The 17,587-nt window shown below is 41.4% G+C and overlaps 1 protein-coding gene across 1 annotated transcript in view; it reads right to left on the bottom strand.

Annotated features, from left to right (window-relative positions):
• Positions 1 to 17,587, bottom strand: part of DMXL1 (Dmx like 1) — a 230,094-nt gene that overhangs the window by 47,299 nt on the left and 165,208 nt on the right. Inside the window, exons 31-34 of the mRNA XM_069753398.1 lie at positions 16,286 to 16,371; positions 14,938 to 15,139; positions 13,713 to 13,830; positions 915 to 1,001 (exon numbers count right to left, since the gene is read on the bottom strand). Coding sequence (XP_069609499.1) covers positions 915 to 1,001; positions 13,713 to 13,830; positions 14,938 to 15,139; positions 16,286 to 16,371 — 493 coding nt within the window. The remainder of the gene's footprint in view (positions 1 to 914; positions 1,002 to 13,712; positions 13,831 to 14,937; positions 15,140 to 16,285; positions 16,372 to 17,587) is intronic.

The following is a 17,587-nucleotide window of genomic DNA, read 5'->3' as shown; positions in this document are numbered from 1 at the left end:
CAGGATTTTCCTGCTAGGTCTATCGTCCAACTATCATCTTCTATCTTTCATTCACGTCCTTTTATCTTCTCGAACATCTCTAACTCATTATTTGTCAAGGTACAGTCGATAAACTGCCTAAAAGTTTGTCCACTGCATCTTCCTGTATTATCAACATGCAACTAGTCAGACTAGAGAAGAGAGGATAGTGAGTAACTTATCTACCATTGCTTGTACAGAGATTCGTGTTCACATCCTTCAGACACATCTTCATACATCAGTGGTGGCAGAATAAGCTTGCCGATTGCAAATTTGAACAACAGCAAGGGTAGGTAACCTGTCCTCCTGATATTACTTAGGCAATACTACTGACTTTAAAAACATGCACTGAGAGCATAGATGAAAAATATGAAAATGCATGGTAAAGTTGCATGTCATTTAAATTTAGGGGCTTTATGTTCTTTGCTTACTTCTCTCTAGTGATGAGCGAATGTGCTCAGATAAGGTGTTATCCGAGCATGCTCCATTCACACTCGAATAATATGTTCGACACCCCACGGCTTGATGTCTAGCGGCTTTTAGACAGCCTCAACACATGCAGGGATTGCCTGATTGTTAGGCAATCCCTGCATGCGTTGCAACTGTCGAACAACCGCGAGACATGCAGGCACGGGGACTCAAACGTATTATTTGAGCATGACAAAGACATTAGGTTAGCACCCGAGCATGCTTTGGTAACACCTTATCCAAGTACATTCACTCATCACGACTTCTCTCCTTAAAAACCCTGAACATGCTAATGTGGCAGAAAAAAACAAACATTTGGATATTTGGAACTTATTACCAGTGGCAGAAACTTCTGGAACAAATTGGCAATGTGTGAACCTTCCCTAAAAATGAAATGACACGACCTGAGAATGTAGAAAAACACTTACTTTATTTACTGCAAAAGCTGTGATTATATCAGACTCTTTATGGATTATGCGGGCTCTTCCTCCCGAGGACACCAGATCAGCTTCGGTCTGGAAAGAAGAAATCTTAATTTAGGGTAAAATCTTAAAAAATGCTTCTGCATTATACACGCAAAATAGGCAATAAAGTTGTGTGAAAAAGTGTTGGCTCCCTTCCTAATTTCCTACTCTTTTTCATGTTTATCACTCCTAAACTTTTTGGAAGGTGTATGTCCCATTACATCTGGTGGAGAAGTAATACAGGATTTCAGAAAAGGAACATCATACCAAAAGTAAAATATGGTGGTGGTTAGTGTGATGGTCTGGAGCTGTTTTGCTGATTAAGGACGTGCAAAACTTGCTGTGGTAAACGGAACCATGAATTCTGGTGTCCACCAAAAAAAATCCTGAAGGAGGATGTCCGGCCATTTATTCGTGACCTTAAGCTGAAGCGCACTTGGGTTATGCAGCAGGACAATGAAACAAAACACATCAGCAAGTCCACTTCTGAATGAAAACAAATTTAAGACTTTGGAGTGGCCTAGTCAAAGTCCTGACCTTAATCGTATTGAGATGCTATGGAATGACCTTAAAAAGGTGGTTCATACTCGGAACTCTCCAATGTGGCTGAATTACAACAATTCTGCAAAGATGAGTGGGCCAAAATGCATCAGAGTGTTGTAAAAGACTCATTACCAGTTATCTCAAACGCTTGATTGCAGTTGTTGCGGCTAAGGGTGAGTCAACCAGTTATTAGGTTCAGGGGGCAATCACTTTTTCACACAGGGCCCTGTAGGTTGGGATTTCTTTTTCCCTTCCTTTAACCCCTTTACCCCCAAGGGTGGTTTGGGGTGGGCCAATGTTTACAATATTGACCACTGTCCCTTTATGAGGTTATAACTCTGGAACGCTTTAACGGATCCTGAGGATTCGGACACTGTTTTCTCGTGACATACTCTACTTCATGATAGTGGTAAAATTTCTTTGATATTACCTGCATTTATTTGTGAAAAAAACGGAAAATTTGGTAAAAATTTTGAATATTTGGCAATTTTCAAACTTTTAATTTTTATGCCCTTAAATCACAGATATAAATCACACAAAATACTTAATAAGTAACATTTCCCACATGTCTACTTTACATCAGCACAATTTTGGAACCAACATTTTTGGGGGTTAGGGAGTTATAAGGGTTAAAAGTTGACCAGCAATTTCTCATTTTTACAACACCATTTTTTTTAGGGACCACATCACATTTGAAGTCACTTTGAGGGGTCTATATGATAGAAAATACCCAAGTGTGACACCATTCTAAAAACTTCACCCCTCAGGGTGCTCAAAACCACATTTAAGAAGTTTATTAACCCTTCAGGTGTTTCACAGGAATTTTTGGAATGTTTAACAAAATATGAACATTTAACTTTTCTTCACAAACAATTTACTTTAACTCCAATTTGTTTTATTTTACCAAGGGTAACAGGAGAAATTGGACCCCAAAAGTTGTTGTGGAATTTGTCCTGAGTACGCTGATACCCCATATGTGGGGGTAAACCACTGTTTGGGCGCATGGCAGAGCTCGGAAGGGAAGTAGCGCCGTTTGACTTTTCAATGCAAAATTGGCTGAAATTGAGATTGGACGCCATGTCACGTTTGGAGAGCCCCTGATGTGCCTAAACAGTGGAAACCCCCCTATTCTATCTGAAACCCTAACCAAAACACCCCTAACCCTATTCCCAACCCTAACCATAACCCTAACCACACCCCTAACCCAAACACGCCCCTAACCCCAATCCCAACCACACCCCTAACTCCAACACACTCAACCCTAATCCCAACCATAACCCTAACCCCAACCGTAAATGTAATCCAAACCCTATCCCTAACTTTAGCCCCATCCATAACCCTAACTTTAGCCCTAACCCTAACTTTAGCCCCAACCCTAACCCTAACTTTAGGCCCAACCCTAACGGGAAAATGGAAATAAATACTTTTTTATTTTATTATTTTTCCCTAGCTAAGGGGGTGATGAAGGGGGGGTTGATTTACCATTTATAGCAGGTTTTTTTAGCTGATTTTTATGCTGATTTTTACGATTGGCAGCTGTCACACACTAAAAGACGCTTTTTATTGCAAAACATTGTTTTTGCGTCTCCACATTTTGAGAGCTATAATTTTTCCATATTTTGGTCCACAGAGTCATGTGAGGTCTTGTTTTTTGTGGGACGATTTGGCGTTTTTATTGGTACCATTTTCGGGCAAGTGACATTTTTTGATTGCGCTTTTTATTACGATTTTTGTGAGGCAGAATGACCAATAACCAGCAATTCATGAATTTCTTTTTTTTTTTTTGGGTGGGGGAGGGGGGACGGGGTTAATACCATTCCACGTTTGGTAAAATTGAGAAAGCAGTTTTATTTTTCGGGTCAGTACGATTACAGCGATACCTCATTTATATCATTTTTTATGTTTTGGCGATTTTATACGATAAAAACTATTTTATATAAAAAAATAATTATAACTTTTTTATTTTTTCGCTGATGACGCTGTATGGCGGCTCATTTTTTGCGGGACAAGATGACGGTATGATAATAAAGCGTTGTTATTGCCTTTTTTTTACGGTGTTCACTGAAGGGGTGAACTAGTGGGATAGTTTTATAGGTCGGGTCGCTACGAATGCGGCAATACTAAATATGTGTACTTTTATTGTTTTTTTTTATTGAGATAAAGAAATGTATTTATTGGAACTATATATATATATATATATATATATATATATATATATATATATATATATATATATATATATATATATATGTATGTATGTATGTATATATATATATATATATATATATATATATATATATATATACACATATATATACACACACACACATTTTTTTTTTTTTTACACATGTAAATATTTTTTTTTTACTTGTTTACTTTGTCCCAGGGGGGGGGACATGACTATATAGTGTCAGATCGCTGATCTGACAGGCACTGCAGGAGGCTTGCTAGCGCCTGCTCTGAGCAGGCGCTTGCAAACCGCCTCCCTGCAGGACGTCAGAGGAGACCCTCAAAGCAACTCGATCAACTCGGCTCCGAGGGTTTCAGGGAAGCACGCAGGGAGACCCCTCCTTGCGTGATGCTTCCCTATGCCGCCGGAAAGCTGCGATCATGTATGATCACAGTGTTCCGGGGGTTAATGTGCCAGGCGCGGTCCGTGACCGCGCCTGGCACATAGTGCCGGATGTCAGCTGTGATAAGTCAGCTGACACCCGGCCCTGATCGGCTGATCGGTGATGATGTCCTACTTTCCGTCAGTGGTCATACGGGCCCATACCACCTCGTCGGGATAGTACGTCACATGTCAGAAAGGGGTTAATAATATAGACCTTTATTTAAAAACTGCAGTCTGTGTTTACTTGTATTATCTTTGTCTAACATTTAAATTTGTTTGGTGATCTGAAACATTTAAGTGTGATAAACATGCAAAAGAATAGGAAATCACACAACTGTAAATATTTCCCCACATGTCTACTTTACATCAGCAGAATTTTAGAAATATATTTTTTTTTGTTAGCAAGTTCGAAGGGTTAAAAGTTGAACAGTAATTTCTAATTTTTCCAATAAAATTTACAAAACAATTTTTTTTAAGGAACCACACGAAATTTGAAGTGACTTTGAGGGGTATATACAACAGAAAATACCCAAAAGTGACACCATTCTAAAACCTGCAACCCTCAAGGTGCTCAAAAACATAATCAAGAAGTTTATCCAGGTTTATCAGGTTGTCCACAGGAACTGAAGTAACGTGGAAGGAAAAAACTTTCACTAAAAATTTTACTTTACACCCAATTTTTTTTGTTATTTTCACAAGGGTAAAAGAGAACATGCACCATTCTATTTGTTGTGCAATTTCTCCTGAGTATGCACTATGCAGACACCCAATATGTGGAAGAAAACTATTTTTTGGGTGCATGACTTTTTGAATGCAAAATTGGCTGGGATCATTAGAGGGACACCATGTCACGCTTGGAGAGCCCCTGTTGTGCCTAAAGAGTGGGAACCGCACAAAAGTGACCCGATGTTGGAAACTAGACACCTAAAGGAATTGATCCAGATGTTTGGTGGGCACCTTGAAACAACAGGTGCTTCACAACGTTTTTAAACCATTAGGCAGTGAAGAAAAAAAAAAACACATTTCTAGTCCCACAATTTCTTCTGAATGTAGAAACACCCTATAGGTGGCTGTACAGTACTGCTTAGCCACACGGCGAGACTCGGGAGGGACAGAGGGCTATTTGCCTCCTGGAGCGCAGATTTTCCTTGAATAGTTTGTGGACTTCATATACAGAGCCCCTAAGTGCTAGAAGAGCAGAATCCATCCTCAAGTGACCCCATTTTGAAATTATAATCCTTTGGAAATTTAACTACAGATGTAGTGATGATTTTGACTTGATGATGATTTGAAGTGGATGTTGGCACCCAGCTCATACTTCTGGAGACAGGCACCTTTACATTTGGTGGGCAGTCATTGCTACAGAAATGCCAAACATGTGGACGACAAATGTGGTTTAGACACACTGTGGGGCTTAGGCCTCTTTCACACTTCCGTTTTTTACAATCAGTCACAATCCGTCAAAATGATGAAAAGACGGGATCCTGTGCAGATTGTAAAAAACAGATGCACTGGGTCCGTTTTTTTGACGGATCCGTCGAGGCTATGTGCACGCGTTTTGTAGGCGTCTTCGCCATATTTTCCCGCTGCGAAAACGCATACACAACACAACCCAGGTTAAAAATAATAAAATTTAAAAAAAAGCTTCGGGCATCCCCAGCAGCCTTCCCGATGCTCGCGATGCTGCCGGCAGCTCCCGTTCCCAGTAATGCCTTGCGAAACATAGACCTGTGATGACGTTCTTGTGAGACTGCTATGTCATCGGGTCATTTCGGAAGGCATTACTGGGAACGGGAGCTGCTGGCAGCATTGCGAGCATCGGGAAGGCTGCAAGAAGGCTGCGGGGGACGCCGGAAGGTAAGAATATCACGATTTTTTATTTTTTTAAATTATTTTTTATATTATATCTTTTTACTATTGATGCTGCATAGGCAGTGTCAATAGTAAAAATAGAGAGAGAGCGAGAGAGAATTTCCCTGATGGGAAATTCTTCCTCGCATGCTCAGTTTAAAAAGACGGCATCCGTCGCTGGATTCCTGATTTTCACAGTCAGCGACGGATCCTGCGTCCATAGGCTTCTATTATAGCCAAGGACGGACAGCGCAGGACCCGTCGCTGAGCGATTCTCCGACGTACAGAAAAAAACCGTTCCTCTGTGCGTTGTCTCCACCCGACGGATAGCAATTTTACGATGGATCCAGCGCATGACGGATGAAATGGATGGCCATCCATCATAATTTGTCGCCAATACAAGTCTATTGCTGGATCCATTTTTTTTTCACAAAACGACGCATTGTGAAGGAAAAAGAAAAACGGAAGTATGAAAGAAGCCTTAGAAGGGAGGGGGCATTTGGATTTGGGAGTGTGGAAGTTAGTGAATTTCTTTTGGGGGGGTGGGGCGAGCAGCCATAGCACATTCTTTCTAGAGCTTTTGTACTACTAGTAATATGAAAGCCGCCTTTATATTTCCGTTAACAGACCTGAGTGAGGACTTTCTTTACTCGTGGATTGAGTTGAAGCTTTTACTGATAACATTTAACATAACGTTTGGGATGACATTTATCTGGCGCTCTACACGCTGAACACACACATCGGGGTTTCCATCTAAATCTCCGAGTGACGTGATTCAGATGAAACACCTGAGAGATCCATTCACTATAATGAGGCAGCAGAGATACCCTGGACTCCGTCTGGCCTCTGTTCAGAATTGTCCTTTTGAGAAGTGCACAAAACTGTGTCGGACCGTGCTTTTATACACGCCTAAAAAGATGGACACCGCCAGATCACAGAGTCCACAGTGCCTGCATCTGCCTCATTATGAGGAATATTCCGCCGGGGTTCTGTCTGAATCACGTATTTTAGAGATTTACATGGTAAGTGCTCAGCATAGAGCGCAGAATAAATGTGATCCGAGCCTTACTGCCATCTTTGTGAGGCCGAATGAACAAATTAACAGCAGGTGAAGAATTGGTTTTCATTTTTACACCATTATTCGTGAGATATAAGTGATTAGATGATTTTATTCTTCAGGTCGGTGTGATTTCAACGATATCAGATTTATACAGCTTTTTTTTTATGTTTGGCTGCTGTCACACACTAAAAGATGCTTTGCATCCCCATATTTTGATAGCTATCACGTTTCCAAATTTCAGCTCGAGTCATGTGAGGGCTTGTTTTTTTGCGAACAAGTTGACTTTTTTGGTACCATGTTCGAGCACATGACATTTTTTGATCGCTTTCTATTCCGATTTTTGAGGGGCAGAATGAACAAAAACCAGCAATTCAGGAACTGTTTTTGTGTTTGTTTTTTTATGCTGTCAGCGTAAGGTAAAATTGATGGAATAACGACGACCGCAAAAAAAAGAAAACAAAAGGCCGATTTCTTATTTATTTTTCTCATTTCCTCTGATATGATCTAGCCCATCAGAGGAGAAAGAAATGGGGTCCCTCGAGCACCTCTGGTACCTACACCACCTTCTGCATCCCATGGTGATGTTCCCTGGCCATCGGCGGCTTTTTCCGGGAAGAAAATGGTGGGCGCGTACGCAGTGCGCCAGCCGAGATCTTCCAGCCGGCACCCGGCAACAAATAGGAGATTTTTCCTATTAGTTCATTTTGATTACTGTGATAGACCCTATCACAGTGATCAAAATAAAAAATAGTAAATTTTTACCCCATTAGTTAGGTAAAAATAATAAAACATGTTTTGATTTCCATTTTTCTATTAGAGTTAGGCTGGGTTCCCATTGCGTTATGGGACCGCGTTAAACGGACAGCGTTGCACGGCGAAATTAACGCCGTGCAACGCGGCCGTTAACGCGCCCATTGAAGGCAATGGGAACGCGCTTCACTAGCGCGTGCCATGTTCGGCACGCGCTAGCGACGCGCCGGTGATTCCTGGCGCGCCGCGGACGCTGCTTGCAGCGTCCGAGGCGCGCCCGCGGTCCGTTCCCCGCTCTCGCAGATCGGGGATCTGCGAGAGCGGGGACGTTACCGCGACCCCGACCGCTGCCCCATAGAAAACATTGCGTTAGCGCAATCCGCTAGCGCTAAACGGATTGCACTAACGCAATGTGACCCTAGCCTTAGGGTTGGGGCTAGGGTTGGAGTTAGTGTTAGAGCAAGGGGTAGGGTTAGGATTGTGGTGTTGGGGTTATGGTGGTGTAGGGCTTAGGGCTGTGGTCAGGATTATGGTTGGGATTAGGGTTATGGGTGTGTTAGGGTTGGAGTTAGAATTGGGGGGGTTTCCACTGTTTAGGTACATCAGGGAGTCTCCAAACGCGACATGGCACTCGCCATTGATTCCAGCTAATTTTGCGTTGTCCATTTTCTCTTGTTAGGCTGGTTTCACATTTGCGTTTAAAAACGCAGCGTTTTAAACGCAAACGCATTTGGTGAAAAAATGCATGTAAACGCGTTTAAACGCTGCGTTTTTTTGACGCATGCGTTTTTGCATGTTTTAATACAAACGCGGCATTTTGACGCGTTTCCATGCGTTTTTTCATGCGTTTGCGCATGATGAGAAGTGTGACAGCTGCCAATCATCAAAATCAACAAGAAAACCCACTATAAACAAAAATAGCTAGGGTTAGGATCCCTAGTAACCCTAGGGACCCTAACCCTACCCCTACCCCTAAGGGATCCAAACCCTAACCCTACCCCTAACCCTAAGGGATCCAAACCCTAACCCTACCCCTAGGGATCCTAACCCTAACCCTTAGGGTTATGGTTAGGGTTAGGATCCCTTTAGGGTTAGGATCCCTTTAGGGTTAGGATCCCTAGGGGTAGGGTTAGGGGTAGGGTTAGGGGTAGGATCCCTTTATCAATTTTATGGTGTGGGGTGGCTTATCAATGTGTTTTCTTGTTTTTTTTTAATAAAAACGCATGCGTTTTAAACGCATGCAAACGCATGTGCTTAAAAACGCATGCGTTTACATAGACAGCAATACGTTTTTTTGAGGCAAAAAAACGCCGCTAAAAATTACTACATGTTGCATTTCTGCAACACAACGCATGCATACAAAAGACGCATGCGGCGGCAAAACGCGGCAAAAAGCATGCAAAAAAACACATGCGTTTTTAATGTTAAGTATAGGAAAAAAAACGCATGCGTTTTCTGGCGCAAAAACGCAGCGTCAAAAAACGCAAATGTGAAACCAGCCTTACCCTTGTGAAAATAAAAAAATTGAGATCCAAAGTAAATTCTTAGGCTAGGGTCACATTGCGTTAGTGCAATCCGTTTAGCGCTAGCGGATTGCGCTAACGCAATGTTTTCTATGGGGCTGCGGTCGGGGTCGCGGTAACGTCCCCGCTCTCGCAGATCCCCGATCTGCGAGAGCGGGGAACGGACCGCGGGCGCGCCTCGGACGCTGCAAGCAGCGTCCGCGGCGCGCCAGGAATCACCAGCGCGTGCCGAACATGGCACGCGCTAGTGAAGCGCGTTCCCATTAGCGTGAATGGGCGCGTTAACGGCCGGGTTGCACGGCGTTAATTTCGCCGTGCAACGCTGTCCGTTTAACGCGGTCCCATAACGCAATGGGAACCCAGTGAAAAAAGTAAAATTTAAATTTTTTCCTTCCACTTTGCTTTATTTCTCGTGAAGCACCTGAAGGGTTAATAAACTTCTTGAATGTGGTTTTGCACATCTTGAGGGGTGCAGTTTTTTAGAATGGTGTCACTTTTAGGTATTTCCTGTTTTATTGACCCCCCAAACTCACTTCAAATGTGAGGTGGTCCCTAAAAAAAAAAATGGTTTTGTAAATTTTGTTCGAAAAATGAGAAATTGCTGGTCGTCCTAACAAAAAAATAATGTTTCCAAAATTGTGCTGATGTAAAGTAACATAGTAACATAGTAACATAGTTAGTAAGGCCGAAAAAAGACATTTGTCCATCCAGTTCAGCCTATATTCCATCATAATAAATACCCAGATCTACGTCCTTCTACAGAACCTAATAATTGTATGTTACAATATTGTTCTGCTCCAGGAAGACATCCAGGCCTCTCTTGAACCCCTCGACTGAGTTCGCCATCACCACCTCCTCAGGCAAGCAATTCCAGATTCTCACTGCCCTAACAGTAAAGAATCCTCTTCTATGTTGGTGGAAAAACCTTCTCTCCTCCAGACGCAAAGAATGCCCCCTTGTGCCCGTCACCTTCCTTGGTATAAACAGATCCTCAGCGAGATATTTGTATTGTCCCCTTATATACTTATACATGGTTATTAGATCGCCCCTCAGTCGTTTTTTTTCTAGACTAAATAATCCTAATTTCGCTAATCTATCTGGGTATTGTAGTTCTCCCATCCCCTTTATTAATTTTGTTGCCCTCCTTTGTACTCTCTCTAGTTCCATTACAGGTCCTTCTCAAAAAATTAGCATATAGTGTTAAATTTCATTATTTACCATAATGTAATGATTACAATTAAACTTTCATATATTATAGATTCATTATCCACCAACTGAAATTTGTCAGGTCTTTTATTGTTTTAATACTGATGATTTTGGCATACAACTCCTGATAACCCAAAAAACCTGTCTCAATAAATTAGCATATTTCACCCATCCAATCAAATAAAAGTGTTTTTTAATAACAAACAAAAAAACCAACAAATAATAATGTTCAGTTATGCACTCAATACTTGGTCGGGAATCCTTTGGCAGAAATGACTGCTTCAATGCGGCGTGGCATGGAGGCAATCAGCCTGTGACACTGCTGAGATGTTATGGAGGCCCAGGATGCTTCAATAGCGGCCTTAAGCTCATCCAGAGTGTTGGGTCTTGCGTCTCTCAACTTTCTCTTCACAATATCCCACAGATTCTCTATGGGGTTCAGGTCAGGAGAGTTGGCAGGCCAATTGAGCACAGTAATACCATGGTCAGTAAACCATTTACCAGTGGTTTTGGCACTGTGAGCAGGTGCCAGGTCGTGCTGAAAAATGAAATCTTCATCTCCATAAAGCATTTCAGCCGATGGAAGCATGAAGTGCTCCAAAATCTCCTGATAGCTAGCTGCATTGACCCTGCCCTTGATGAAACACAGTGGACCAACACCAGCAGCTGACATGGCACCCCACACCATCACTGACTGTGGGTACTTGACACTGGACTTCAGGCATTTTGGCATTTCCTTCTCCCCAGTCTTCCTCCAGACTCTGGCACCTTGATTTCCGAATGACATGCAAAATTTGCTTTCATCAGAAAAAAGTACTTGGGACCACTTAGCAACAGTCCAGTGCTGCTTCTCTGTAGCTCAAAAGTGGCTTTACCTGGGGAATGCGGCACCTGTAGCCCATTTCCTGCACACGCCTGTGCACGGTGGCTCTGGATGTTTCCACACCAGACTCAGTCCACTGCTTCCTCAGGTTCCCCAAGGTCTGGAATCGGTCCTTCTCCACAATCTTCCTCAGGGTCCGGTCTCCTCTTCTGGTTGTACAGCGTTTTCTGCCACATTGTTTCCTTCCAACAGACTTACCATTGAGGTGCCTTGATACAGCACTCTGGGAACAGCCTATTTGTTGAGAAATTTCTTTCTGGGTCTTACCCTCTTGCTTGAGGGTGTCAATGATGGCCTTCTTGACATCTGTCAGGTCGCTAGTCTTACCCATGATGGGGGTTTTGAGTAATGAACCAGGCAGGGAGTTTATAAAAGCCTCAGGTATCTTTTGCATGTGTTTAGAGTTAATTAGTTGATTCAGAAGATTAGGGTAATAGGTCGTTTAGAGAACCTTTTCTTGATATGCTAATTTATTGAGACAGGTTTTTTGGGTTATCAGGAGTTGTATGCCAAAATCATCAGTATTAAAACAATAAAAGATCTGACAAATTTCAGTTGGTGGATAATGAATCTATAATATATGAAAGTTTAATTGTAATCATTACATTATGGTAAATAATAAAATTTAACACTATATGCTAATTTTTTGAGAAGGACCTGTATATCCTTCCTGAGCACCGGTGCCCAAAACTGGACACAGTACTCCATGTGCGGTCTAACTAGGGATTTGTACAGAGGCAGTATAATGCTCTCATCATGTGTATCCAGACCTCTTTTAATGCACCCCATGATCCTGTTTGCCTTGGCAGCTGCTGCCTGGCACTGGCTGCTCCAGGTAAGTTTATCATTAACTAGGATCCCCAAGTCCTTCTCCCTGTCAGATTTACCCAGTGGTTTCCCGTTCAGTGTGTAATGGTGATATTGATTCCTTCTTCCCATGTGTATAACCTTACATTTATCATTGTTAAACCTCATCTGCCACCTTTCAGCCCAAGTTTCCAACTTATCCAGATCCATCTGTAGCAGAATACTATCTTCTCTTGTATTAACTGCTTTACATAGTTTTGTATCATCTGCAAATATCGATATTTTACTGTGTAAACCTTCTACCAGATCATTAATGAATATGTTGAAGAGAACAGGTCCCAATACTGACCCCTGCGGTACCCCACTGGTCACAGCGACCCAGTTAGAGACTATACCATTTATAACCACCCTCTGCTTTCTATCACTTAGCCAGTTACTAACCCATTTACACACATTTTCCCCCAGACCAAGCATTCTCATTTTGTGTACCAACCTCTTGTGGGAAATGTTATTTACTAACTATTTTCTGTGATATGACTGATTTAAGGGCCCCAAAATTAAAAGTTTGAAAATGGCAAATTTCTGTTTTTTCCCCCCCATAAATAAACACATATATGGACGGTGCTCAGCTCTACCCATTGTTTTTAGAGGCAGAAGATGGCTGAAAAATGCCAGATTCACACAAACAATTTTACTTCCTTCTTTAATTGTTGAAATAGCCATAGTTTTTGTTTTTTTCTTTTTTTTACGTATGCTTCACTATATGAGGGCTAGTTTTTAATGAGATGAGATGTAGTTGTTTTTTTTTTTAAAGTGCCATCATGACAAACACAAATGTAAGTATTACATTTTTATTAACTTTTTATGAGTTTAATAAAAAAAATAAAAAAACAACAAACAAAACCCCAAGCAATTGTACCAGTTTTTTTTTTTAAGTAATCAACAAAAAAAAAGAAAACAAACAACAACAAAAAAACAACTTATTGTTCACAGTATTGTATGGGCTGTTATGATTACAGTGAGACAAAATTTATCTGTGCAATATACTAGTTTGTAATGTTTATTTTTAATAATGTGATTATCTTAATTCTTCTCCATTACCTTTTAGTAATTTTATAGATGAAAAATATCGGAGTTCTAATTTACCCTCTACATGCATGTATATAGAGATATATACCAGTATTATTTGCCTGTAACAAAGAATACAATTTCAATGTTTAGGCAGAGACAATCCTGATATACTTAGCAGTGCTGTCAGTGGTTTGCTGGTAAAGGTACTGTCTGTCATGACAGATGCTCCAAGCTTCAATCCTGGGGAGGACCACACTTCAAGTAAAGCAAAGAATTTTCTTAAAAGGGGTTAAGAGAAGAATTTCCATTTGTAGGATTACGGCGCCTGCACAGAAGTTCACACATTTGTTTTGGACACAGGAACGTTTCCTCATTGCCTCTAGGCTAAATACAGACGGCACACTTTTTATAAAGAGGTATAAAACACATACATTTACCACTAATGATTCCATACCTCGTTGAGAGATCTTTTCTTGGTAAAAATGTTTCTGATAAAGGTTTCTTGGATTCCCTCTTGTTTCACTAGATACTGCCATAGTCTCTTTACTGGTAATGTGCTTGAATGTCTGGACCTATATTGCAAAAATAAAAGCAATTTAAAATCAGAAATTAATAGAGAAAACAAAAACAGTGACTGTAAACAATGACTGTCAAAAACAATGAGAAAACCCAGACATTAAACTATAACTATATTTGTTTACTTGTTTAGATATCTACTGACTACTTTGAGAGTTAGTATCTAAAAACCTGTGATTTACATTACTATTTCTCAATGGAAGTGTGCCTTGCATTTTGTGGATGGCATGGCTTCTCATTGAGCCCTCTGCACCACAGATGCTACTAAAGCTCATGCATGGGCTGAAGAAACAAGTACTAGGCTGCCAGGGACAGTAACTTTATTACAATAGTCTTCCCTGTCTATTACCATCACTGGTCTCTGATTGGACTGTTCTCACAACGATCCGAACGTGGACCAGTGTGATAATGATGGACAGGGAAATGCTGCAGAGATCCAAGGAAAAGTAGTTTTGATGATCATGGTGATAGGTGGTGAAAATTAAATGAAAAGATGTCCCCGGCAGCAGCGCATATAGCAGTGCTCCCCAAGTCCGGTCCTCAAGAGCCACCAACAGGTCATGTTTTCAGGATTTCGTTAGTATTGCACAGGTGATGGAATTATTGCCTGTGCAGGTGATGCAATTATCACCTGTGCAATACTAAGGAAATACTGAAAACATGACCTGTTGGTGGCTCTTGAGGACTGGAGTTGGGGAACACTGGCATATAGTATCAGTCCTTCTAAATTTGATCCTCACTAAACAATAACAATTTGCAAATTATCACAAGATTTCTCAGTTTTTTCTGAAGAACTGATACTATATGTGCTGCTGCCGGGAACATCGCTTCATTTCAACAGAAGAGATTTCACCATCTCTCCATAACTTCAGCTCCACTGCCCATCACCAAAAGTATGTACTTGGCTGCAAATTTTACTAAGCTGTAAATTACAAGTGCTTATTTTTACAAGCCTTAATCAGCAATATGTATCTATGAATAAGGGAATAACATTGTAAAAGGTTAAGCTCACATTAGTGCATCATGGCTATTGTTTATAGGTCAAAAAATACTTGAAACACCCATAAACCTCTGACGACACCTGTATGAACAGATATACTAACTTGAAGGGTGTATTAGTTGGCTCCAGCAATGCTTTGTGTCTCAGGATAGCAGGGCCAGAAGACAAGGCTTCCTCTGAGGTGGGGATTGCAATGAAGTCTTGTGGTGGGCCCTCATACAGCTCCAGCCGTCGTAACAGTACCTGCTCCCATCTCTGCAAAGTCTTCAGTGTCGCATGGCAGAGTGGAGAAGCCACCGGAAGCTCTGGTAAAGATAACATACCTAAATGTCAACTTCACCAATAATCTACTTATACAGGAAAAATTATTACGGTATATTGAAAGTATTGTGCTCTAGTGAAAGAAATTCAGAGTTATGTCTGAAATGTGTGGACTGTAGTTTCTGTGAAACGTGGAGCATTGGGCTGTAAGGAAGGCATCCTCGGTATCTGTGAGCGGAAGGCGACCACCTCCTGCCTCGGAGTGCCAGCTTTCTCCATATTACTATGCATAGACCGCAAAAGCCAAAGAGTAGATAGAGGGCAGGGCTAGGTGGGGATAGCCCACAGGTCAGAATACCAGACACTCCTGAGCCCATGCACATTACTCAGACAACTTCTGGAAAGGCACCAATCATATCTGTATCCTGCCCTCAGCGATGCAAACACAGTTGGTAGTTCTAACTAGATTTTACACCTATTTGTATGTATTAAATAAAACTAATAGATAAAAATAGACAATAACTATCTATAAAAATGTGCCATTTCAGATGGTTAAAATAGTCATTCTGCATCCATTGTGTAAAGATAATGACACTTCCATAAACTATAACTCTCACCATTAGGTGCACATTTAGCAAATCACCTCATTAATCTTGGCTGAAGTGAACAGGGGACATATGCCAAATGCATAAAATGGCTGATGTAGCTTTGTGCGTCTGTACGTTCTGGTACCGTGATACCCAGCTGTGATTTTGGCACAGAGTCACTGTCTAACTTCACATTGACACTTGCTGAATATCTATATATATAATTGCCTAAGGGTTTTTCCGTCTGTCTGTCTGTCTTTCTGTCTTGGAAATCCCGCGTCTCTGATTGGTCGAGGCCGCCAGGCCTCGACCAATCAGCAACGGGCACAGTGACGATGATGTCATAAAGGACGTAGACATCCTGCGTCTCTGATTGGTCGAGGCCGCCAGGCCTCGACCAATCAGCAACGGGCACAGCGACGATGATGTCATAATGGTTGCCATGGCGACGATGATGTCATAAAGGTTGCCTCGACCAATCAGCAACGGGCACAGTCTGCCGCGAATTCTGGAATCATCATTGTCCATATATTACAGGGACATGCATATTCTAGAATACCCGATGCGTTAGAATCGGGCCACAATCTAGTCACATATATTTACCTGAAAGCTCGTGTCCAGCTAAGGGGTAAAAGCTCTTGAGATTCTGAAGCACAAACTGCACCATAGTGAGACGCATGAGAGCCCAGCTGTAATACAGGCAAAGCATTAGTGGAGGAGATGTGGGGAAACAAGGCCACAAGGGTTCACAAGAAACATCTCGGCTTCTAAATTCCAAAACTGAACTCCCTAAGATAAAGGAATCAGAATTCTTGCTCATCTTGTGAGAAAACCTAGTGTACAAGACCTGTGACAGATTTTTTATGAGTTTTTGACATTGTCTATTTTTACCACAATGTAAAGTGTGCCATAAATATTGGGATAAAGTAAACCAGCCAACAAGGTTTTTAACATGTCTACCAATTCTATCACACGGTGTGAGCCAGTGCTAAATTCTCCACATTTCAGTCTGACTGGTATAGTCTTATTTTAACACAATATTAATAAAATTTCCCCATTGAGGAACACGTAACTAGATAACAGTATATCAGCATAGTGGCATTATTATGTAGCTAGAACGTGGACCCTGAATACATTTCCATGTGAGGAACCATACTGCAGTTTTACTATGTCATGTACACACACCGTTGCTTAAATATGAGATTACTCCGGGGACATTGTACGGACATGGAGACAGGGATAGGGCACGTGCAGACAATATTTCAGAAAACCTCTTCAAATCACAAATCAGTTGCGTAAATCAGATTTGGAAAAAGTTGCTGTAAAAGTGGCCACTCACTAACTTGGTAGTGGATGGCTTGCCTCTATCCAGGATTATAGAGAGATAAAGCCGGCACTACTGTATATTAAGTTTATAGGAAACAATCAATAACAAATGTGATCTGACCACACTGAATTATGGGAAGACAGTAGGCGAATACTGCACTTAAGATCGGTAATGAAGTTACGCTAAGCCTTGGAACAAATGATAAGCGAGACCGCAGGCTGCAGACTTTTCATCCTGACAATCACATTAGCCCTGATACAGAAGTAGAGGCAGTTTCTACAAATCGCTCAGCACAGATAATGGATATTTCGTAAAGTGGCCATTTAAAAAAAGGACATTATTGTACACACCTCTGGTGCGGATTCTGCTTTGATGGGAAAAATAGTACCGTCCGTGGAGCAATTATTTATTAATCAAAATGACAGAAACTTAATGGAACTTACTATTAGTTAGTGAAAGTGCAAAATCTCTAACAGCAGCCCTTAAAAGAGCATTTGAGCCTGTATCTCTTCTTTCCACTGGACAGCGGATAAATGCTACATGGGTCTTATTGCTCGGCCTCCACTGATTGCTAGAAT

Source organism: Ranitomeya imitator, chromosome 1, assembly GCF_032444005.1.
Source record: "Ranitomeya imitator isolate aRanImi1 chromosome 1, aRanImi1.pri, whole genome shotgun sequence".
Taxonomy (NCBI): Eukaryota; Metazoa; Chordata; class Amphibia; order Anura; family Dendrobatidae; genus Ranitomeya; species Ranitomeya imitator.
This window is presented reverse-complemented; position numbering and strand designations above follow the sequence as displayed.